The 24,283-nt window shown below is 58.3% G+C and overlaps 5 protein-coding genes across 5 annotated transcripts; 4 read left to right on the top strand and 1 right to left on the bottom strand.

The window, feature by feature from the left end:
• Positions 1-2,656: 2,656 nt before the first annotated feature.
• INS49_011752 (uncharacterized protein) lies at positions 2,657-4,500 on the top strand (the record flags this gene model as incomplete). Its single annotated transcript, XM_043172462.1, has 3 exons — positions 2,657-3,127; positions 3,186-3,479; positions 3,541-4,500. 3 exons carry the CDS (start codon positions 2,657-2,659, stop codon positions 4,498-4,500), a joined length of 1,725 nt encoding a protein of 574 aa, XP_043024207.1.
• Positions 4,501-6,601: 2,101 nt separating this feature from the next.
• INS49_011751 (uncharacterized protein) lies at positions 6,602-9,079 on the top strand (the record flags this gene model as incomplete). Its single annotated transcript, XM_043172461.1, has 1 exon — positions 6,602-9,079. One exon carries the CDS (start codon positions 6,602-6,604, stop codon positions 9,077-9,079), a length of 2,478 nt encoding a protein of 825 aa, XP_043024206.1.
• Positions 9,080-17,292: 8,213 nt separating this feature from the next.
• On the top strand, positions 17,293-18,318 carry INS49_011750 (uncharacterized protein; the record flags this gene model as incomplete). The annotated part of the gene is made up of 1 exon (XM_043172460.1): positions 17,293-18,318. The coding sequence occupies one exon, from the start codon at positions 17,293-17,295 to the stop codon at positions 18,316-18,318; it is 1,026 nt and encodes a 341-aa protein (XP_043024205.1).
• Positions 18,319-18,501: 183 nt separating this feature from the next.
• INS49_011749 (uncharacterized protein) lies at positions 18,502-19,182 on the top strand (the record flags this gene model as incomplete). Its single annotated transcript, XM_043172459.1, has 1 exon — positions 18,502-19,182. The coding sequence occupies one exon, from the start codon at positions 18,502-18,504 to the stop codon at positions 19,180-19,182; it is 681 nt and encodes a 226-aa protein (XP_043024204.1).
• A 2,303-nt stretch (positions 19,183-21,485) lies between these two features.
• Positions 21,486-23,677, bottom strand: INS49_011748 (uncharacterized protein; the record flags this gene model as incomplete). The annotated part of the gene is made up of 2 exons (XM_043172458.1): positions 21,486-21,631; positions 21,766-23,677. The coding sequence occupies 2 exons, from the start codon at positions 23,675-23,677 to the stop codon at positions 21,486-21,488; spliced, it is 2,058 nt and encodes a 685-aa protein (XP_043024203.1).
• Positions 23,678-24,283: the final 606 nt, after the last annotated feature.

The following is a 24,283-nucleotide window of genomic DNA, read 5'->3' as shown; positions in this document are numbered from 1 at the left end:
GCGACGTCATCCTGGCGCGCAGCGTGACGACTGCGGTGACTATCGCTGCCAGATGTGCGGGCCCGCGTGGGCGAAGTGTCTCTATCTCTGTCTCTGTCACGGGACCCTCCCGTGTTGTTGCGGCGGGGCGATATGCCAATCTGGATCATCTCGGACGCGTCTCGAGGTCTCTTCCCAGGCGACTCATGGCCGGGAAGACTGCAAGCATGCTGTCAGTTTGTCATGGCATGTCGACGAATGGAGCCAGGAGCCGGTGGGCAAGTGACATACGAGGAAGCAAGCCGATCCATCTGCGAATCGGTGAGGTTCAGGTGGATGTGGACGCCGACGTCAGCGCGTCGGCAACTAGGTGATGAAGCAGCGTGTTGGCGACTAGGTGAACCAGAGACAGAGATAAAGTTTCCCCTGATCGCGGTGGGTGCTTGCTCGGACGGATCCATGTGGTGATGGAAGCTGGTGCGGCAGGCCAGATGGAGATGGAGCGCGATGCGATCGAGTCGAGGAGCGCTGCGGTAGCAGCAGTGGGTTGTCGTTGGTGCAGAAGTAAACATCCCAGGGCTGCACGCTGGTTGCCGTCAAGGCACCAACCAGTGTTTACAGACAACCAGCTCCCCCAGCTCCCAGTCACCCGAACCGCGATACTTGAATATTCTTGCACCTCGCCGGTAGGGAACCTCACACGACCAAGCTGCTCACCTCATAGCCGCTGCACGAACCGAAGCCCCCCCCCCCTCTCCTTCTCCTCCTTCTCCTCCACTCGGCCAACCCCCTTCCAATCCCCCTTTACCTTCTTATGGAACACCGCCCTGATTATTGGCTCATGACCCGTCCCTGCTCGAGATCCCTGGGTCACGATCCAAGAAGTTACCCGGTCTTCTGGGCTTGACTCTGCGACCAAGCCACCGAGTGGACGCCTTGCCGTCGCCGACATGTCTGATCCCAGAGTATGGCATGGACAACAACCGGTGCCAACAGCCTGGCCCCACCTGCAACACCTGCCGTCATCTCGCCGCGGACAGACGCTTCCAGCCTCGTGTGTGGATTGTGGACACACCAGGTGGTTGAGTGAAGATGCCCTGGTTGGGTTCTCCAGAAATCACGAGGGTGTGACCTGAACAGAGGCTCCACGAGAGCCCGCGACGAGGTGACAGCTTATACCACAGGAGGCTCACCCTGTTTGACAGCACATCGACGCCTTGCAGGGTCGCCCGCCCCGTCCCATCATGTCTTGGTGACCAATGTCACATCCCTGCCTAGATGCGCTCGAGAGGCCGGGAGAAGAGACGATCCAGCCGCGCTCAACTTGTGCAGGCCCTCAACCGGCTGCGGCTCAACAGACACATCCTCGCCAGCTCCAGCAGCCCGGGTCGGGCTCGAGGCTCGGTTCCACTTCGGACAACGATGATGGAGCGAAGTCGCGAACGGCTTGGCCCGAAAAAGTCAAGTCTCTGGGGGCTCAGTGTGCTGCTGTCTTGGTGGTGGAGCCATCGTGCCTGGGCAGCCGGCCGGCCGGCCAATGCGGGCGAGACGGCGACTGAGGCCGAGATAGTGTACTGTCATTTCTCCGCAACTCTTGGCGGCCGTGGGCAGACCCTGGAGGGTCCCACTCATCCCTTCCCGTGCTCTTCAGCCGCGCTGTGGGTTCCCCGCTGTTCCAATTACCGATTTGCCTTTCCGAGGCCTGGATTGGGAGTCATGCCCTCCTCGCAATCGACTCCTGCTGTCGCGCAGCCCGGCCTGGGAACCGCTGCCAACCGGTTGGGAAGCCTCGGGGTCTTAGTCTTCTGGGCCTGGCAAGAAACGTGCCATCGCTCGACCCCCGCAGGATCCGATTGGCCGTCGCCGACCACCATGCCTCCAGTCTTCATCTCACAACGGGCCCAACTGGCCCATCCGCCTCGGCGTCTTTGGCGTCTAGTGGAGGCGGGTTTCGCACGATGCCGTTCGTGACAGCCGCGCCCGTGGGCGTCGGGGATACAGCTAGCTCGCCTCCTTTCTTGGAAGGGCTATGACGCGGGTCGTCTTGCCGAACTATCTTGCCGCTGCGCAATAAAGTCTGCCAAATGTCCACTGCAACCATTCCTTCCGCCTCCTTAGTGACTCCCTATATCTACCACATCATAAACCTAGTTATTTCCACAGCTGAGGACGGCTCACTCTTCGGCACCTTGGGTATCTCATCCGCCATACCGCTTCGCCTCAGCTTAAAAAGCTCATCTGTGCCCTTGGCTTTTGGTCTGGCATACACCGTTTATGAAACCCTAGCTTGACCTGATATCACCGAGAGTCCGCCACCACCCACCGGCCCCCCCCCCCCGCGCCAGACCTCACGAACCCCACTCGTTCAGCTTCCTAGGCCTGAGTTCAGCATTATTCCTGTCGAGAGGGAAGTCATGGAAACTCAACCAGCGAAACAGGCGTCTGAGCCATATTATGATATTGGTGAGGCGACAGTGCATTTTTAAGTGTCTTGAGAGCCTCTTGCTGATTATTCGTGTATTGCAGTCATCGTCGGGGCCGGCCCTGTAGGGCTCATGCTCTCGACATGCCTGGCAAGGTGGGGCTATAAGATCAAGCACATCGACAATCGAGCAGAACCAACACCAACAGGCCGTGCCGATGGTATACAACTCGCTCTCTGGACCTGCTCCGAAACATGGGCCTCAAGTCCGCCATCATGGCGCACAAGCCAGCAAGGGTCTACGAAGTGGCGTTCTGGGATCCTCCCCGGAATGGAAAGGGCATCGCTCGGACAGGGACTTGGGCGAGCTGCCCCAGCTTCATCGATGCGAGATACCCCTTCACCACCCTTTTGCACCAGGGCCTCATTGAGCGCGTCTTCATCGCCGACCTGGAGAAGAACAACTCGCAGGTGCAGCGGCCCTGGACGATCAAGGGGTTCAGCGTCGACGAGAAGACCAACCCCGAGTATCCTGTGGAGGTCGAGCTCGAGCACGTGGACGGTACGATGCGTGAGAGTGTGCGGGCCAAGTACTTGTTTGGAGGTGAAGGTGCAAGGTCCTTTGTGCGGGATCAGTTGAAGATAGGAATCACACACAAGGATCCAATAGCCCACGTATGGGGTGTCATGGATGGCGTTGTGAAGACCGATTTCCCTGACATCAAGGTAAGATAGTGATCCCCGTGCAGCTTGTGTCTTGTTGAGATGACTGATCCGCCCCAAGATGAAATGCACAATACACTCCGAGCACGGTTCAATTATGGTCATCCCACGCGAGGCCAACATGGTGCGACTGTACATCCAAATTGCGTCCTCGACGGATCCAGATTGGAACCCGCGCAAGACGGCGACTGCTGCAGAGGTCCAGGAATCAGCCAAGAAGATCTTGCAACCGTACTCAATAGAATGGGAGACTGTTGAGTGGTACTCGGTATATCCTATCGGTCAGGGTATTTCTGATCGGTACACCCTGGACCACCGCGTCTTCCTCGGCGGAGACGCCTGCCACACGCACAGCGTGAGTTGATCCCACCATGCCCCCGGATCCTTGCAACTGTGACTGACAGACCGCTCCGCAGCCCAAAGCAGGCCAGGGGATGAACACGGCCTTCCTCGACGCCCAGAACCTCGCCTGGAAGATCCACGCGGTCGAGGGTGGGTTCGCGGACCGGGGTATTCTCAAGACGTACGAGCCAGAGCGCAAGGAGGTTGCAGAGACACTGCTGTCATTTGACAACCGGTACGCAAAGCTGTTCTCGGCGCGGCCGCCGCCCGCAAGCACGGTGGAGGCCGCCTCCGGGACGGGCAGCAGCAATTCTTTTGAGGAGAGCGAGTTTGTGAAGACGTTCAAGGAGTCCTGCGAGTTCACCAGTGGGTACGGAGTTGCGTACGGGCCCAACGCGCTCAACTGGTCATCCGAGCACCCAGTGCAGTCGCCGTTGGTCCACCCCAGGGGCACCAAGCTGAGGACAGGGCGGCTTCTGATCAACGCCGATGTGACCCGTGTCGTCGATGCCAATGTGGTGCACCTCGAACAAGAGATCCCGCTGAACGGCTCCTTCCGACTTTTTGTCTTTGCCGGTAAGCCCTCTGTCACGACTAGGGCTCTGGAGGATTTTGCAAGCAATCTCAGCCGCCGGGGCTCTTTCTACACGGCGTACCAGCGACCCGACATGCAGAGCGTGTCGCATCACGAGCAAGACAACCCCCACAGCTTGTTCTTCACCATCTGTACCGTGTTTGCCGGCGCTCGCAGCAGCATCGAGATCAGTCGCGACACCCCCGAGCTGTTGGGACGCTATCGGGACCATGTGTACGCGGATGACCGGTGGGACCGACGCGTGCCGGAGGCGAAGGCGGCTGCGCATGCCAAGATGGGGCTGGACGAGGAAAGGGGCGGCGTCGTGGTGGTCCGGCCTGACGGATACGTTGGCATCGTGGTGTCGCTCGTGGAGGGCAGTGGGACCGTGGATGCCCTGAACCACTATTTTGGAACTTTCTGCACGAGACCGCTGGGGGCTGCGGTGTCTCAGCTGTAAGAGCCGTTGCTTCTTCTTTTTCTTTTTGAAAGACCATTGCCAGAGCCGTTGTGCATATTATAGATACTCGAAGCCAGCTTCCTTGCTCAACTGACAGGATCTCTCACGTCTGTGTGAGGCGAGAAGTCTTGCCCAGTCTCTACGCTGCATTGTGATGGATGAAGCCACGAGGCACAGTCGTGACTGCCCAGATAATACTCAACCCAATGGGTCTGCTGGTGCCCCGATCATGTCTCCGACTCCGGAAAACTTGTCTCCCGACCGAGCTGTGCTACTTGGTCTCACACACAGGCCGATGGTTTCGACGTATGAGCGCGGCGCCCACTTCCGAGGTCAGGATTTGAGGTCAAGATTTGAAGCCAAGCCTACATGTGCATCTCATCTCTACCTCATAGCAACGCATCTCAATTGAATGACTACCTGCGCAGCCTAAAGAGCCAACATCTCAACGGCTTTCGTGCCGAGCGCTTTCCATCTGCCACGACTCTGCACTTACCACGCTTGTCTGAAGACCTTTTGGTCTGCATCCGAATGCCAGGTGGTTACAACCCGTACGATTTTATCAGTCACCAGCCATCGAGATCGTCAACATAGACGCCTGCAATACTTCTGATAGCTGCAGAAATCCCACTTACCTGCGCCAGAGTTCCCATGTTGCTGGTGTGCCAGCGTGTGTCTGCGCTTATATAAGCAGCACAGCGTGCCAAAATGGCAAAGTTGCAGACCGCCATCCACCCTGTAGCCGTATGCATCTACTCAGTTCTGCGTATCTCCCCTTCTGGCACTTGTTCTCCAATTTCAACGCCTTAGCCCATGATGATGCACAGTCTTTTGTACCTGAACAATGCGCATGGCTGATTGTGTGACCGGAGCTAACACGGCCAACTGAGATTGTCCTTGTCCCTGCAGCTCAGGGCTTGGCATGGCGTCTGCGGCGGCTCTGGCGGCTCTGGCGTCTGGGCGGCTAAAAACCCGTCGGTGGAATCCCTTGAGAACAACTTCATGCCTTGCTGCAGGGGCCTGCACCTGCCTTCTTCACAGCACAAGCACCCCTGCTACCTCGCTCCCGCCGGAAGTAATCAGCTCAGAGCCCAAATATGAGGCATCCATCTCCTCATCGCTAGATACTTTTGTGCCTTTGAAGAGCATAGCGGCTCTCCCGCGCATGTGACGAGCGAGTGTCTGCAGCCGACCCTGAGGCTCGTCCTTGACGAGTGAAAGTCTGCTGGCTGGCGATGGAAGTGAGTGCCCCGGTATGTAAATTCTTCAAGAAGAGAAGAGACCCATTCCCAGTCCAGGCCGTGGACGATATCGCATCGCAAGTGCCTGGCCTTCTACCTGGTACTGACTGTCAGCAAGGATCTCGCCACAAGTGCCAGTGGGAGCGCCAGTGGAAGTGGAAGTGCATATAGAAGCGCAAGTGCGAGTGCAAGCCGAGGCGGACGTGAACTGGAAGGGCCAAAAGGGAACCCACGCGGTGTCGAGGCCCAGGAGCTTGCTCGACCTACGGTACGTACATGTGCCCTGCTTTCAGGGCCATCAATCGGTCTGTCTTTCTGGAGGCGCGAAACACTTTTAGGTCAACGTTGTCGGATCAACCGTAGACTGGCGCAGGTCGATTTGTACCTGGGCACTGTGCACGCGTCCCCATGCGCACCACCTTGTTTTAATCAGCACCCGTCAACACGCATCTGTCTCCCTCGCCCTCTCCTCCTCCTCCACAACGCTTGCATCGCGTCGCATCGCATCACACCGTAGCACTGCTCTGCTCTGCTCTGCATCGCATCGCATCGCATCGCGGAAAGTCGAGTCTTCTCGTCACCGTCAATCAAAACAACGAATTCACACCGTCCCGCAACCGCGCAATCGCGGCGTCATCTTTTATCGCAGCATCGCATCGCGAGCAGTCGAGACTTCCCATCCGCACCGTCATCCATCCATCCGTCCATTCCCCCATCAATTCATCAATTCATCAACCAAGACTCACTCATAGCAATCGCATTGCCGCGTCATCTACAAGACCTGCAATCTCGCAGTCGCCACAGTCGCGCCTGCCTCATTCAGTCCCACCTTGCCACTTGCACCTGCCATAACTCACATTATGTCGTTCCCACAGAAGCGCAAGGCTGAGGCTGAGCCGGAGATCGAGGACGTCGTCATGCGCGACGTGGCCGACGACGACGCCGTTGAGCAAAAGACATGCTACTCGCGACTCGTCAGCTTTGGCGCCAACATTCGAAATGGCGTCGTCGAGGCCGTCAAGGGCGCCTGCACGCGTGCGGCCGGCTCCCTTTTCGCCCGTCGCGACCGATTCATGCACAGCATGGTCGAGATGCGCCATACAACTGCAGATGGCCTCTCTATAAAGCGCTTCAAGCGCCTGCCCCTCGACCCCAAGAAGGCCTTCACCACGGCCATCCTCCAAAATACGCTCCCCGTCACCTACCTGAAAGCTCTCCCAGACGGCCAGTACTGTTGGACGAATAGGGTCAGGGAGTACCTCGGCGTCCAGAACCACCTCCTCGTCGACGCCTTCTTCTCCAACCTCATGTTCATAGTCCGCTCGGAGAGAGTCGAAGACTACCTGGGCATCGACTACGCCATCGACCCGCTCAATGTCCCCGCCTTCGTCCTCGACAGGCTCCAGGCAAGCGGTAACGATCCAACCCTTTCCATCTTGGTACACAACTACTACATCGACACCACCCAAGAGCGTGGCCCGAAAGATTTTGTTCAAGCCGGCAAGACCTTCTTCGACAAGCTTAACAAGCTTGCCAAGATCTACCGACTCGTCTATAACGGGCAGGGCCGCGTTCCCTTCCTCAAGGAACTGGGCTTCAAGCCATACGACCACCTCGAGTCTGAGGGCAAAAACGGCCTGCTCTCCCACCAAGAGAGACTGGTCTACTACGAATGTGTCGTCTTCTTACAGTACATCCTCACTCAACGTGCCGCGTTCAACCAGATGTGTCCAGTCCAGACCATTGCTGGTATTATCGTCGACTTTGACGCCCTCCACAAGGACGAGGCCCCTCCCAGCTATGTGGATTGGCCAGGTAAATACGAGCGCGTGCCTGGTGCCTTCCCTGATGCCGAGATGGAATCTCTCCTCTTTGAGAGCATCGCCGCGGACAAATTCGAAGCAACCCGACTTTACGAACACCAATATCCAAGCCCTCGCAAGTTCGAGACCTACAACACCCCTCCGCGCAACTTAATTCAAAAGAATCCCATCTACTTTGATCAAAGGGGATCCCCAAAGCCGCGAAAGGGCGCTCTCAGGAACCGCTTTCTCTTGGCTCGGCCCAAGAAGACAGCTCGGTTCAAGCAATCGCCACCACACTGGTACATGCCATCGGACAACGAGCCGGTGAAGCGCGTGTATCCCCAAGATAGTCAGCCCCGCGCAGAGGAAAAGCAGGTGCCCTTTGAACCGGAGAAAGAATCTGTCGATGACACCACACGACGCGTCAGAGAGAAAGATGACTCCGTGTTCAGCATCGTGGACTCCCGCAAGGCGGAAAAGCCGCTCTTCAAGCAAGCCAAGACCCTGGCCGAGTTCTTCGACGATGACCCCCTCGGCTTCGAGAAATTGAACAAGGACAAGTACCGGCTCGAGCTCAGCCGTGAGAAACGTGACGACTTCGACACGCGCAAGCAGCTCATTGCCGACGCTGCCCACCAGTCCCGGGCCGAGGCGAGGGCCGAGGAGAGGAAAAGGGCCGAGGAGGAGCGCCTTGCTGCTGAAGAAGCGCGCCGAAAAGCAGAGGAAGAGCGTTGTCGCGCCGAGGAGGAAGAGCTGAGGCGTGTTGAAGAGGTCGGTGGGCTACGCCAGCCACGCAACCCAGTGGTGCCCCCACTCAGCGACGAGTGGACGTCAAGGGCCCAGAGCACACTGGATGCTCGCCTCAATGCAGAGCTGGCTAGAACCCCTGAGGGTACTCCACTTACCCGCAAGGACTTTGAAACCGTGGTCACCCCGAATCAGTGGCTCAACGATGAAATCATTAATGGTACACTTCTTCACTTGGCCAATTACATCAACCAGAAGGCTGGTATTAAGAATACCCGTGCTCAAACCCCAAAGGTCCAGGTGTTCAACTCCTTTTTCGGCAAGAAGATCTACGAGAATGGAGGTGAGGGCACTGAGCGCCAGATGCGGCGCACCGGTATCCGAAAGGATACCTTCCTGGACATCGAGGCGGTCCTCATACCCATCTGCCGCGGTGCTCACTGGACCCTCGTCGTAGTCCGTCCGAAGTACCGACAGGCACACCACTTCGATTCCCTGAACGGAGCTGGCAACCCAGCCTTGATAACAAATGCGATGAAGTGGGTCAAAATGGTCCTCGAGGACCGATTTGTCCCATCCGAATGGACCACCACAACCATCCCGTCGCCCCGTCAACGCAACTTTGACGACTGCGGCGTACACACCATCACGAACGGCATATGTGTTGCCATGCACGTCGACCCTATGTCCTACTCAGCTGACGACATGAACCTGCAGCGACTTCACATCGCTGCAGTTCTGCTGAATGATGGCTTCAAGGGAGACTTGAGCCTGGACGGCTTTTAGTGTTCCGCACTTTTGAACAGGGTAGCATCTGCTTTCCCTTTTACATATTCCGATAAAGGGCAGTGGTCAGTGGTCTACATTTTCAGAGTATGTTTTGCAGTGTTTCGAAGTTTGATCGAGTGCGGTGGTCAGCATCCCACATTTCAAAGCAGAATGACTTCCAGCGTTCTGCATGTTCATGGCATGGGCGCAGATCAGTGTTCCGCACCACAAGGAAGCAGGAAAGGCTGCATTGTTTCTACGTGTTTCGAGGATGGGTGGGTGTCAAGGTTTTGCGTCCTTGCGCAGAGTAATCATGGGTGTTTGTTTGCCTGGTTGTTTTTAACATGTTTCGAGTATGGCGGGAGATTACTTTCTGCATCCTGGACAGAGCAGGCACCAGTGTTTTTACCGAGGTTTCAAGAACGGTTTGCACATTTGCATATTCCCAGCATCGTTACGACGATGCAAGGGATGAGGATTTGGAGTCTGGAGTTGGCTGTTTTCAAAGTGGAAAAGGAAAGGATGTGTTGGACAAAGCAACTGTGTATTTGATTAGAGAGCACACTTTGACGCTCTTTCAAGTAGGCAATCGAAAGGGGGTCAATTTAAACCGTCCTTCACACCTCTGACATCCAGGTGTTCCCATCCAGACCTATGTTGAGGCTTACCACATTTACTACGCCGTATGTCGCACAGCGACACCTTCGGGTCGATCAATGCTTGGGCATGCAGGCAGGGCGCAGAAGGGCCTGCCGTTCTTTCCCCCGGGTTCCGTAGGGTGTTCCGATCCGCCCTCTTGTACTACAGGGCCTCTCACCTGCGAGATGAGTGCTCGCCCCTAGTCGCAGCACTGATCTCCTAGGCAGGCCATCAACTGCGCAAATGCTTATATTTCCACCATCCCAAATCTTCTACGTCAAGAGCTTTAACAGATATGCCATCATTTCTAAGGGACGTGGACACAACCACAATGCGTGGTCCCCGAAATCTGTATGCATATTTAGAATACATCTGTCCCGCGTCAGCTGGGGCGATAACTTCCACCAACATCATGGCCATACAGCAGTGGCTTGCCCAACGGCCGCTGAGAACGAGACACTCGTGGATTGCCCATCGCTGTTCTGGCTCAATCTATTTCATTGTCGCACATTGTCGCAAACACTACATGAGTACCTAAGCACTCAGACCCTGACGACGACTAGACATTCATATCATTCGCCCTCGCGGCGGAGCGGAACCGCACATGCCCGAGCACGGAGGTATCAAGGTATCATGCGTATGGAGAGTCGGAGGCCCCCCCCTCCGCCCCAACCAAAAACCCAACAAAAGAAGAGGCCTTCCGACTTTCTTAGGACGAGACATGAGAGAAGGAAGTCGTCAAGCCAAATAAATACAGCGCGCTAGGTTTCGACCGCTCCAAAGCGTCTGTGCTGTATCTGTTTCTCACTCCCTATACCTATCCACACCTTGGCATACAGGTCCCTGTCGTCTGCAGTGTCTTTTGAAGATTGACTGGAACAATTTCAAGGTCGGTTTCGTTATTTCGGGTCCCTACCCCCATTTGTACGGCCTGTGCAGCTAATGGCGATCGACAGCTCGAAGGCATTTCCTTTGCCGTCACTCGTGTAGCCTTCTCCCCCCGGGGAGCTGCAGCGCCGTTCGGCAAGCGATCTGGCGTCTCTCTGGCGTCTCTCTGGCGTCTCTCTGGCGTCTCTCTGGCGTCTCTCTGGCGTCTCTCTGGCGTCTCTCTGGCGTCTCTCTGGCGTCTCTCTGGCGTCTCTCTGGCGTCTCTCTGGCGAGTCAGACTCCCGATCGTTGCCCAATGCCCCAGGCACGGAACCGTCTATGAGGCGATCCAGACATGGCCCCACCTCAGCATCCCCCCTCCCCCAAACAAATCTGCGCACGAAGTAAAAACGTACAAGATCACTGGTTTGCGGTGGTGAGGATACCAAGGGTGAAGGACCAAACACAAAGGTGGTATTCGAGGGTCCCTGAGCAGAGATTGGAGGGAGTGGTTGGGTACGACGGAGGTGCCCATAGAATTGTCGACATACGATCCACGAAGGCAGGGCCATATTACCGCTGTGGCAACGGGACCCACCGCCCCCCCCCCCCCCCCGGAGCTCGGCAGTAATCCATTATCCAGCTTCTAGTATACGCGCGCCGGATGACCTGTGCCCTGATCACGATGCTGAGTCTCGCCAACTCTGTCACGCGCCGGCGCAATCTGGTGGCAAGAGCCATGTTTTCTCAGCGACCATCTCCAGGGGCGCAATCCTCCGGCAACATCACTATCCCAGTCCCTGACGTCTTGTCTGCCTGAGCTGGACCGACTGCTTGCAGAGCCCCAGAGTGATCCATGTGGCGGCGCATCTCGGCGAGCATAGCGGTAGGAGGTATCCGGTTCTGACCGAGGCCGCGGGCAAATTTGTGCCTCAACGCCAGATAGGCTCTTGGCGTATATCCTTCTTTTCTGGCTCACACATGCCTGTCCGACGCGCACAGAGAAGTTCTATCGGTACTTTTGAGCCGGCAGAAGGCAGAACGGCGGGAAGAAAAAAGAAAACGGGGGAAAATTGCTCGTAAATTTCGGATCCGCTCGGCATAATCGTACGGCGGGGGCGATGCCCGAAAAAACAGCCATTAGGCCGAGAAATGCGGCTGAGGGCCGAGTTCCCAGGCGTGCTGCAGCAGCTCGAGTCATCCAAGGCGCGGCGTCGGTGGCCGAGGTGGAATGACTGGATGCATTTAGCAGCGACGCGGCTACATACATCCTGTTGGCCAGGACGGGCATGACAAGTTCAGCCTTGTCCTCAACAGAATGGGACTGTTATGCTTTTGGCCTACAGGTGCTAGACATCAACAGAACCCGGAACTCACCTTGTGCGGCCCCGGTGCTGTGGTTTAGGCTTTCCATCGCCATCGCCATCCCCATCCCCATCCCCATGCCCGCCGGGCGCCGGGAGTACTGGCCCTGAAGGCTGTCAGGGAGCGGAGCAGGCGGTACATGACACATGAGAGGACGGATGAAAAGAAGAGGTGAGCTGATCGTCATCCCAGGCTCCCCCCTGCCGATCGTCGATGAAGATCCGGGCAAGAGGCTGACAAGGGCCAGCCTGTCGTGCACAGATTTAGCAATGGTGGAACAGCGACTACATATATCAATTACAGTATGACACTTGCAATACATAGGCCGGCGGGTCTGCCTGGGGCCGCTTCCTGAGGGGGTCGTCGCAACGCACTCGGCCCACAGCTTCAAAGCTCATGGGAATCAGGGCAGTATCTCAGCAGGACCATGTGTCTGGGGAGCCGGCAGGAATGGAGAATCTCTTGGTTTGTCCTTCCGGGGCGTTAAGACCGGGCAGCCCGACGGGAGCTTATTCCCGCAGGCGAGCAGAACGAGAGCTCGGAGGACAGGAAATAGAAGCGAGTGGCCGGCATGATCTTGACTGGCCGCATGCACTCATACAAACACGCACACACTCCCTCTCGCGACAGCTGGGAATATCCATCCAGAAGGGAATTGTCAGCACCCGGCTGCAGATGGGAAGTATGGCGGGAAAGCTTGTGCGCATGCATGAGCGCCAGGGATCATGGGCTCGATGCCGCTGCCGCTGCCCCTGCCGCTGCCCGCTGCCGCTGCCCGCTGCTCCAGTGCCCTCTTGAAACGAGGACTGGGGTTGGCACCACAGGCACGCTGGGGTAGGAGTGGGTTGTACAGGGACGATGCGCGCGACCGGCGTGGGACGGATGGGGAAGGGGACCGAAGTCTGTGCTCTCGGTCGGGTCGACCACGGACAGACATGGAGGTTGATACCGACGCCGACGCCGACACCGACAACGACAACGACAACGATGGCAGACGAAACCGGAGGTGACGTTGGCAGCACCGAGGTGTGCGCGGAGGCCCTGCCCCTGCCCATCGCTGCTGTGTCGTAGTGTACTGTGCAACACGTGGACTACTGCCTACTGCCTACTGCCTACTGCCTACCGCACGCTGCATGCTGCCAGATTGTCTGGCATCGAGGTTGCACGCAAATGACGGCTCAACAGTGATGAAGCGGTTGCATCGAAGCGCGAGACTGAGACACGATCCGAGTGACGCCGGGGGGACAAAGGGGATCATGACGAAACTCCAACCTCTGGGTGGGTTTTGCTCCACGGGGCCCACGGGACAGACAGCAGCCCTATCCTTTGACAGCTGGATGCATGGGTATCTGCGACGTGCGCTTGGCCTTTTGCGAACATCACTACCGGCGCCCGAACCTTTGTTCTATGGTGTGATGGGGCAGGCTGGGTGCGGGCGTGGCGTCTTGACAGATCAACTAGATGAATTGAAGAGACGGCCCATCAGCCGGGCATGTTGATGGACTGATGTGCCGTTGGGGATGTGACGATTATGACCGCGCGAGTGCGTCAGTTGGCAGACAGCAGACAAAGGACACGAGAGGGGGAGCGCGGGATCGTCACGGCGGAGGTCCAGACGAGCGAGGGAGACTGATAACTAACAATGCGGTGCAACCATGGACGACGACACCACACCGGCCTGCATCAGACCAGCGCACAGTAGTCTGTCTGATGGTGCTGTCATCCAGTCATAGCCGTCATCCAGGGCCACCCGCATCGGCATGATGACGAAGGTCGGCGACGGTCAACAGACTTTTGTGGTGCATGCCACCACCGTCGTTAGGGCGGGCGGGTGGCGAAATGGGGGAACCGATGAGGAAAGCCATGGGCCGATGGGCGCAGATGCGGGCAGCGTGTCCCGCATCTCGTCCTGCCTGTCCTTCTCTCTGCCTGCATGGAAGAATTCTAGCGGCCTTCCACAAAACTTCTAGTGCTCTTCCCATGGCCCCGGCCACCCTCCATCACGGCCACGCAGCCAGCCATGCTGGCCATGCTGATGAATGGCACGGCAGCACACAGTACGACGGCAGCGAGGGCAGGGCCTCGGGATCGGGATGGAGATGGACATGCAGGCTGGCTGGAACCTTCGAAACCGGCATGGTCCTGGCCGACCGGCCATGGCGGCTTGGCTGCTGCTGCTGCTGCTGCTGTGTGCTGCTGCTGCCAGTCAGTGCCAGCGAGTGCCCAGCGAAAGAAGGAAGGTTGCTTACGATGTTTATATTACCTACCGTTAGGATTGGATTAGCAGGACAGACGAGGGACAAGGGGGAGAAGAGAGTGTCCTTCCCGTGGTGGTCTGAGACATGGACGGAACTACCTAATCCACGACCTACCGTCACCTGGGTAAAAGGGAGGTAAATAGTAGGGTGGTCTCACAGTCGAGCACGAGGCTGAGACCGCAAGCACTCGCGCAGGCAGGTGCAAACCCTGAGCCCTGCCTCGCCCATCAACTGCAAACGCCCGTCCCCACTGCGGACCGGAGTGCGCACCAGTCAATACCTGGTCAACCGCCTCTGCCTGGCTTCCAGCTGTCTGGCTGGCAACTGCTATTACTCGCCTCCCTGCTCGGATGGCCTTCTCCTGCCTGGCCATCGCCGCTCGCCGTCACCGTCGCCGTCTCCGCTCCGCCCCAGCTGACGAGTCGCATTGACTGTTGCCCCGGTCCCAAGGCTCGTGAACCCGGCCGACGTCGTCACAACAGGCCCGTTGTTTCTCATCTCGAACCCGACGAGCTGGGGCTGGGCTGTCGCAGGTTTTGGCCTTCTGACTGCTTTGCCCCGTCTGCCCACCCCCTCCTTCCGACGTCGATGCCGCACGCCGGCTGGCAGGCTGGTATTCCACTGCCCTTGTCGCACTCGCACAGCTGACACGGTTGGCTGCGTCCCTTGCAAACACAAACACAAGTACAAGCACAAACACAAACACAAACCTGAGCACGAGCACGAGCACAGCAGGCGGACACAGGGGCCAGAGAGGCAATGTCCCACCGTTGGTGTCGGGTGCTGGAGCTCACTGCCAAGCGCGTGGGCAGTGACGATGTCGACGACATGGGCATGGGCATTCAACATCAGCATCCATCCATATCAGGACGATAACAACAGCAACACCAGCACCGCTGTCAGTCAGCATTGTCAAGTTAGCATCCCCAGCCCGAGCAGCAGAGGGGGGAACTGACTACCGTGTTTTTTTTTTTTCTTCTTCATTTTATTTTTACGCCGTGCTCCCTGGTCGCTGGGGCGTGTGACCGCAAAGCCCCTGAGAGGACCCGCTGCCGGTCTGGGTCTGGGACCGGATTGGAGTTTGCCATCCTTGGACAGCACCGGCCCCTCCGCGCCAGCCAACCCCTCCCCCCCAAACAGCAACATCAGGCCGACCTGGCCGACCCAGCCCTGGGGCGGGCAGACATCCCTGTCGCCCATCCTCCTCTTGAAACGGGCATTCCTGACGGTGGTTTTCTGGCAGCGGACTCACGAGACACATGAGACACGGGCTGCCGTTGCTGTTGCACCCTGCCAGGAAAGGCCAGCCAATACCGTGGCCAATCGGTACCGTGAAGCTCGACACCTCGGCTGGTGTAATAAATCAGTAATCAATAGTCAATAACCAGTCAGTCAGGAGCAGTGATTGTGCAGATTGGAAAGTGCAGCATGTACTGTACAGTCAGTCCATAGTACGGTAGCAGCAGGGCACACCACCTCCACCTTCCACTCCACCTTTCTTCCCTCCTCCGCTCCACTCTGGACCAGACACGGGCTGGCTGGGTTGGGTTGGGTTGTCTTTGTCTCTCCTCGCTCTGTCGATCCCGGCATTTCGCCTGCACTCGGCCTATTGGGTCGCTTGCACCCTTGAACCTGCATGCAGCATCCCTCCCTCCCCCCTCTCCTCCAACCCCATCTCCAAGCACCCAGCACCCTGCACCCAGCATCCAAGGACCAGTCCTGTTGGCCCCTGGCCAGTCCTGCAGCCTCTCTGCCTCTGTGACTGCTGTGTGTGAGAGGGCCTGCGTCTGCTTGCCGGGATCCCACCTCAGCTGTCTGGCCGTCTGCTTTGCCGCCTGCCTTGTGCTTTGCCTGGCGTGTTGCAACATCATTTCCACCCGTTTCTGCCGTCCTGACCACTGTGACCTGTTGACCTCTGCGCCGGCCAAAGCCGCGACAAAACACAACCCCGACGCAGCAACGCGCCAGCACGTTCCAATCACCCGTCTTCCATCGGCCGTCTGCCCCCTGCGAGAGGGCCCCCCTGCCCGCTCCCTCCCCCCCTCCACCCTGCACCAATCCCCGCCACCCTCGTGCAGGGCATCCCCTGTCAGCAGAGTCTTCCACGCGCCTTCCAGAATCTCTCCCTATTTGGGGCTGCCACTGCCCTGCCCCATCCTGGCGTGGCCTGCCCTGTCGGCCTTGTCTTGCTCGTTCGCTCTTGCCTTGCATTCATTGCCTGGGCTTGCTCAACTTGATCTGACAACCTCCGGATCTTTCTTGTCTTGTCCGTTCCGTTCAATCCTCATCCCACCTCCAGAGTCCAAATCCAAATCCAAATCCACCTCCACTTCCGCTCCCACAAACCCAGACCCAGACCCAGACCCAGACCAAGATCCGGATCCGGCCTCTCGACTTCGAGCTCAGACTCAGATTCGATTTCGATTCCCATCCGATTCCCTTCACTCACTCAACTCACTCACTTGCCATTCTACCTCATCTCTTCTTCGGCACCACAGCAGCACAACAGTAGCCAGAACTCGGGCCCCAACGCACCACTGCATATCTCGTCGTTCCGCCTTGGCCTGTCGCAATTACTCCGCCGCCCGCGACGTCCAACCAACACTCGTTCGACCCGCTCGAGGATTCTTGTCGTCGTTCTTCACCCATTGCTCAGGACAAGGCCTTCGACTTCGAGGCAAGCCGACCTGCATAAGTCGCATCAGTCCTGCTCCTCCTGGCCCAGGACATCGACCACGACGACAACAGCGGCAAACGACCCTCCCCGACACCTGCCCGCTCCCGAGACCCGCACCAGCACTCCTCACACCGCATTTACCACTCCATCTGCCTGCAACTCGCTCGGCATTTGCCTGCTCAGCCAGCCTAGACCAAGGTCGCTGCATTGCATGGCCCTGGCGCCTGCTCCGCGATCCAGGTCCACTCATCCATCCTCGCCTTAGCACGCCCGCCTCCCTGCTTGGTCGTTCGACCCGCTCCTTCGGACACGGCACAAGTACTGGGCGGATGCTTCCCGGCTGTAGCAGGTGACCTGACCCAGTCTTGCTGGGCTCTCGGTTACTCCTCCTGGCCATCCCTTACCTGGCTCTCCACGGCGAAGACATGAGACACTCGAGGATACGAAGCTACGCGCCCGCTTATCTGTCTCCAAGCCCGTCGCCCCGGGACCTGTCGCCAGAACCAGCACCAGACGACGACCGCGGCGGTGGGCCCACCATGTCTACGTCCCGGCCAGTCAGTCTGGCGCCCTCAACGGGCATCCGCCTGCCCACCCTGGAAGAGATCCTTGCTGACTCTGCACCCTATCCATACACCCTCGGAGCCTTCATGGCCTACTTGTCTCAGAACCACTGCCTCGAGACGCTCGAGTTCACCATGGAAGCCGACCGCTACAAGCTGGCCCACTCGCAGTCCCAGCACACCTTCATGGACAGTGGCGAACATGTCTGTGAGTTGTGGCAGAAGCTCATCCAGGTGTACATCCAGCCTTATGGCTCACGGGAGGTCAACCTGCCGTCGCATGTCCGGGACCGCTTGTTGAGCCTTTCGTGTGGACCCGCTCCGCCGGACCCGGCAGAACTGGAAGAGGCAGTCAGGATTGTCTACGAGCTGATGAGCGACTCGGTCCTGGTCCCTTTCCTGGAGTCTCTCTCGAACCCCGTGGGAGACATCCACCTCGACGAGAAATTTACGGAGTCGAGGTCAAGACACGGCAGGTCACGTACACGAACAAGGTCTTCCAAGGACACACTGTCACCCAGCGACGACCCCAGCCGGTCCCCAAAGACGTCGTTCCTGCCTCACCTGAGTATAAGCCGCAAGAGTGACCTGAACAGCCGCTATGTGTCATCGTCGAGCGAGCCCGCAGAGGACCTGACGGACGACAGCGGGACCAACTCACCTCCCGCCTGCGACCCCATGACTCCGCCGACGACGCCGCCCACAACAGACTGGGCCTTCAGTGGTACTTCTCCCGGGACCCTTCACAAGGCCATCAATGCGCACAGCAACGGCTGGAAGAAGGTGGGCGCGAAGCTGGGCTTGGGGAGGAAGGGCCGGTCCGGCCACCGCGGGACGTCGAGCACGAGCGCCGCGAGACCGAACATTGCGGCCGATCAAAGCTTATGAGAACGACAGGCCATGTCACCACCTACCTCCTCATCACTCATCACCCACCTTGAAACAGTCGCAGCGCCTCCTGACGAAGTCACATTGCAAGAATGGGAAGAGCCGCACCCTGGTCGACGCTTGTCCTGCCCGGCTGACACGCCGACCGAATGGGTTACGTATATTGGGGACGAAAGGGGTGGCATGGCCGCAAAAGGCCAGAGGCCACGCTGCATGGGTTTCGATCCTACCCGCCGATCATCCGACGCTGGGAGGCATGGGTACCGGTACGGGCACGGGTACGGCCGAGGGCGGAACCTGCCTGCGCAGCTTATCATAACCTGCTCGAGCCATGACGCGAGGCCGGAGATACATACGGCCCCGCTGCCACGGCCCCGGGCAGACGTTTATGAAGGCAGCATCATCCAGAAAGCTCCAATCATGGAAGCAATGACGCACGAGCTGGACGGATCTTCCACCGACTTGACTGATACTGAGAGCGACACGACCATGGTCTCGCCTCCTACTGGGACAAGATCATGCTTCCAGAGCTCTCCTGCCCAAGGTCTCCAATTCACCGATTTCTCAAACTATCTTGGCGATTGCATGGATATTGAAGACCCCGACCATAGCTCCTTCGCCCTGGGCTCGGACGCCGATTCCTACTCTGTCAGAACCCCTGGTGAAGATCCGTACGGCTGGGACGCTGTTTTGGACACCAAGTTCACGAATCCGTTCGAGAACTCGGCCTCCGAGTCTCAACAGAGACGCGGCAGCAGATCCAAGCGCAGCCTGCTGCAGCGCGTTCTGAGCACTAGCGGGCTGTCGACACGGGATCCACCCCTCGGACTCTGCGGCAGGTCCCTACTCCATGGCCGACGATGAAGCACCCTAGCTATCGTGCGAGCAGAGGGAATCTGGTCATCAGACTACAACTTAACGTGCTTCCCCCCCCCCCCCACCTTTCCCCTCACGATGGATCATTTTCTTGAATTTGCGTTTGGCGCCATGGACGAAGCATGCATATCAGGACAACAAAATAGACGGACAAATGCCATTCACATGCGAGGCGTTCAACAGGGTGTTTTGATCAGGTCTCGATCTTTGGCAGGTTTTTTAAGTTTCTGTTTCCTTCTCTCCTGGTGTTAATATCTTGTTTGGTTTTCCTGTTTTTATGATTGTGGCTTTTGTTGGTTTTGGGCTCTGCCATTGAGTAGCAAAACCATCCACCGCACCCAGCAAAGAGCCATGCATAACACCGCTGGGCCACGTCCCGTTTTGGCCTCGCGTTGCATCACTGGAGTATTATTCTTAGGGCATTTGAAATCACTCAAGGACAACCAATTGGGCAGCACAGACGAGGGATGGACGAAAAGACGTGAAAATGAAGCATTTAGCAGCGGCGCCACAAAGATCAGGGATGGCATTCTGGCTGGGCCTCTGTAGATGGCGGACGCAATGAATGGAACATGATACATTCACTCACTGATGAACTGGACTTCCTCGAGATAGTTTGGCAAATCTGCCTCAGCTAATATTCATGTTTACCTCGTGGACAGAAGCACTATATCTTGGCTCGCAGACAGCAAACCAGCCAATTACCGTTGCCCATGTGATCCCGCCCTAGTCTTTTTGATCACTGTGAACGTACCATCGCTTGCCGTGTTCCTTTCCCACCGCTTTACCTGGATCCTCGGACAGGAATGAATGAGCTGGATCGAGTAGTACCTCCGCATGCAAGGCCGTGACACGCACCACGCCCTCTGATTTCTGCAGGGGGAACGGGGACTAGAATCATGTATATTGCTGGAGACGTGGGAAACCGTGACGACTGGCTGGCCCAGGTTGCTCGGCCGCCATGTACACTCGGTAAGCTAGCTGCCTCGCAGGTCGACCGACCAACAGATTTCACAAAATGCCTTGTCTCCGTTCAAGAGTGTCAAGAAACGCGGGGATGGTGTAGCCTCACTCATCAGAGGACACATCAAGGTAGCCGGCCGCTGTTGGGTCCATTTCACCATTGGTGAGCATCGTCGCGTGTGTCCGAGACACAGGTCGTTCGCATGAGACACGATGCCACAACGTCATTGGACTGGCATCTGAGGGACACGATGAGCGAAGCCCGGTCGTGCGGACAAGGCGACCGCGTGGCCAGTACGGCGGCTGGAGAGCAGACGGACAGACTGCCGGAAGATAGTTCATCATCAACAGCAATCACAGAGAAGGGATTCCGCCGTCACTGGTCCACAGTGGTCGCCAGGCTTCTCAGACGCGGTGGGTATACCAGCCATTTTGATGTTGACACCAACTTATAGCTGCTCTCATAGCGACTGCCTTGGAGGCTTCCGGATGCGGCGGGCAATGATGTGGGGCCTGCTCGGACGGCATTCTTGTGTAGGTTTCACGGCGGCGTTGTGTGCAAAGACATCCATCCGGAGCATTTTACCAACCACAGGCATCGAACGAACAGATCAGTTTGGTCCCTCACCGATTCACCGAGCGTGAGAATACGAGCACAGGTACGGGACAAAGCTACCGCGAGCAGGTAGATGTGGCTGTGTCTCGGAACAAGCCATGTCTCAGGGTCCATATACATAGATAAGCTCTGAGACCTTGAAGAGTGATCGTGACTTGACCCAGGTGAGGCAATACACAGCGTTTGAATTTGTCGGTCAGACGTGAGAGTACCTCATACGCAAGCGTGCCATTTTCCCCTATCCCTATCTCTCGCTCCTCTACCAGAAGGAAGCGTGCGCGCGCACACACACACACACACAGAGAGAGAGAGACAGACAGACAGAGAGACAGACAGAGAGACAGACAGAGAGACAGACAGAGAGACAGACAGAGAGACAGACAGAGAGACAGACAGAGAGACAGACAGAGAGACAGACAGAGAGACAGACAGAGAGACGCTTATTTACACACAATAAACACCTACACTCATGCACGTAAAAATAGATACTCGCCCTAGACAGATCAAAGAACCTCCAATGATGCTAGCTTATGTTGTGATCGTCCCAACGAGCGCAGGCTAGTGGAAGGAAATGTGCCGCTCATGTAACAGTCCCCTTCCATCTGGGGGCGCCTTCTATCCAAACGCCGACTCCAATGCTGCCAGCTGTCCAAACCCGGAACCCAAACCCAAAAGCCGTGTTCTTGCATACGGAGGGAAAGGGATTGTCTGTCTATTCCTCGTCTGCGGGCTTGTCGTGCCTCGAGTACATCTTGTACTCCAGCCCCGTGCGGAAGTCGAGCTTTCCTTGCTCGACCTGGCTCCGCGTCGCGCTCAACATGGGCTTGGGCAGTCCCATCGATTCCAGGAAGGCAACAGCTGTGGGAGACGCGACAGGTTAGTACGACGCGAATTGATACGGTGGCGGCTGCGGGAAGAGTTTGCGGGAGGAGTTTGGAGGAGGGAAGGGGGTTGCCGGGGAATTTGATTGTATCTGGGGCCTGGGTGCTTACTGTCTTTCCATTCGACTTCCTGCCGCCTCTTGTCCCATGACAGCTCCGAGGCCATGATGTCAATCACCTGGGGCAGACACTCGAGGGCTGCCTGAGCGTTGAGGAACGCCAGCCTCGTCCTCCGGGCCAGGACATCAACGGCGGTCTGGGCGTACTCGTGGCGGACGGCATACCGGATCTCGCCGTCCACAAAGGGGTACAGCTGAGAGACGCGCTCGCCCCGCGCAGGGAAGCGCTTGTCCGTGGGCCGGCACAGGGCGGCAACCACCCAGGCGCGATCACCATAGTTCTCGCAGAGGTGCTTCGCAACCTCGGTCTCGACGCCGTAGTGTTGGATCAGGTTGATGAAAAGCGTGCGGCTCCAGCCGTGGGCGCCAATCAGCCTGACCCTGTGGGACTGGCATGAGCCGTCCAGGATCGCGCCGTCGTCAATGGCATCGGTGCCGCTCACGCGGGGGGCGTTGGGGACGGGCCGGGTCTGCAGGCCGAACTCACTGACGGCCGCGTCGACGCACTCCTCAGCCATCTGCCGATAGGTGGTCCACTTGCCGCCGGCGCATGTGACGAGGCCGGACTCGGAGATGTCGATCAGGTGGTTGCGCACGAGGGACTCGGTGTTCTTGGCCTTGGGGTCCTTGACGAGCGGGCGCAGGCCGGACCAGGCAGCCAGGACGTCACCGCGGCGCACGACGATGTCGGGCGAGAGGTAGTTGCTGACCTCCTTGAGGATCCACTGGATGGACTCCTCGTCGGGCATGGGGTCCTTGGTGACCTTGGCCGGCTTGTCGGTGGTGCCGGCGATGGTGTTGCCCTGCCAGGGCAGGAAGAAGATGACACGGCCGTCCGAGGTGGACGGGTCGATCAGGCCCATCTTGGCGGGGCTGTAGTACCCGGGCAGGATGACGTGGACGCCCGAGGCCGGGGCGACGATCTCCTTGCAGTCCTGCTCGTCGAGCTTCCGGATGCCGTCGGCGAAGGGCCCGGTGCAGTTGATGATGCACTTTGCCTTGACGTGGAACTCGTCGGCGGCCTTGCCGTCCCTCTCGGGGACCAGGTCCCTCAGCCTCGCGCCCGAGAGCCTGCCGTTGGCGTCCTTGTCCAGGCCGGTGACCTCGACGTGGTTAACAACGGTGGCACCGTAGAGGGCGGCGGTCATGGCGATGGACACGTTCATGCGGGAGTCGTTGTGGGCGCCGTCGTAGTAGACCAGGGCGCCGACCAGGTCGGTCCTCTTGAGCATGGGGAAGGCCTCGATGGCCTTGCTCTTGGTGAGGAAGTAGGAGCTCTCGATGCCCTCGCTGCCGGCCAGGAAGTCGTAGAACTTGGTGCCGGCCCAGTAGTAGGGGGCCTTCCACCACTTGTCGAGGGGCAGCATGATGGGCAGCCAGGAGCTGAGGTGGGGCGCGGTCTGGAGGAAGTACTTGCGCTCCTTGAGGGCCTCCCTGACCAGCTGGTACTGGTTGTAGTCGAGGTTCCAGACGGCCTTCTCCAGGTAGCGAACGCCGCCGTGGACCAGCTTGGTGCTCTTGCTGCTGGTGCCGGAGCTGAAGTCGTCGCGCTCGACGACGGCGACCCTGAGGCCGCGGGTGGCAGCGTCGACGGCGACGCCGGTCCCGGTGGCGCCGCCGCCGATGACGAGCATGTCGTACTCGTCCGAGTTGTCGGCGGCGGGGCTGGCGCTCTTCTTGAGGTCTGCTATCTGCTCGAGGCGGGACTTGACGCGGGGGAATTTGGGCAGCTTGAAGGTGCCGTCTGCGCCGTAGATGGGCGGGGGCACGGCGGCGGCGCCGTGGCCGGGGATGTTGCGGGGCCGGTATACGTAAAAGAGCAGCCCTCCACCGGCGGTGGCAAGACCGACGGGCAGGGCCAGCCGGCGGAGCAGGCCGGGGCGCGCTCTTGTGAAGCCAGACATTGCGACTGGCAGCTGGCTGGGAGGAGGCGACGGGGGGCCGAGGTTTGGGCGTGCGCGACGGCAGGCAGGAGAGGCTTTTGAGCTAGGGCGGCTTGGCGATGCGGCAGATTCGAAGCAACAGGAGAGCGGGTGGGGGAAGTCGACGAGGTCAATTAGGAGCCAGGGAGCTGGTCAAGCAGTGACGATGGCTCCGAGAGTCTCCAGCAGCAGGACGGATGGGTATGTGGTGTATCTATTACTGCGACAAGCACCGCGAGGTCAGCCAGTCAATCAATCAGTCAGCCAGTCGTCGAGGTCGACTGCAGCAGTGAAGATGGCTCTGGAGCTGGGCAGGGTGAGACGGGAGGGAAGGGGAAAAAAAAAAAAAGAAAAAGGGAGTGAGGGCGGAGTAGGGAATCAGGGAAGGGGGTGAGGAGTGAGAATTAGAGTTTCGAGTAGCATAGCTGGGGACAGACAGTGCTGTCTGTGTGAAGGAGACAGATGCTCACAGGCAAGAGGGCGTCGTGGAGACCGGGGCCGATGCGGTAATGATGTTATGTAGGCTTAGGAGAAGGGCAAGATTACGATCATAGTGGGACTGGCGGCTGGGATCAATCACTGGCCTGC

The sequence above is a fragment of the Diaporthe citri genome, assembly GCF_014595645.1.
Source record: "Diaporthe citri strain NFHF-8-4 chromosome Unknown scaffold_5, whole genome shotgun sequence".
NCBI classification, from domain to species: domain Eukaryota; kingdom Fungi; phylum Ascomycota; class Sordariomycetes; order Diaporthales; family Diaporthaceae; genus Diaporthe; species Diaporthe citri.
This window is presented reverse-complemented; position numbering and strand designations above follow the sequence as displayed.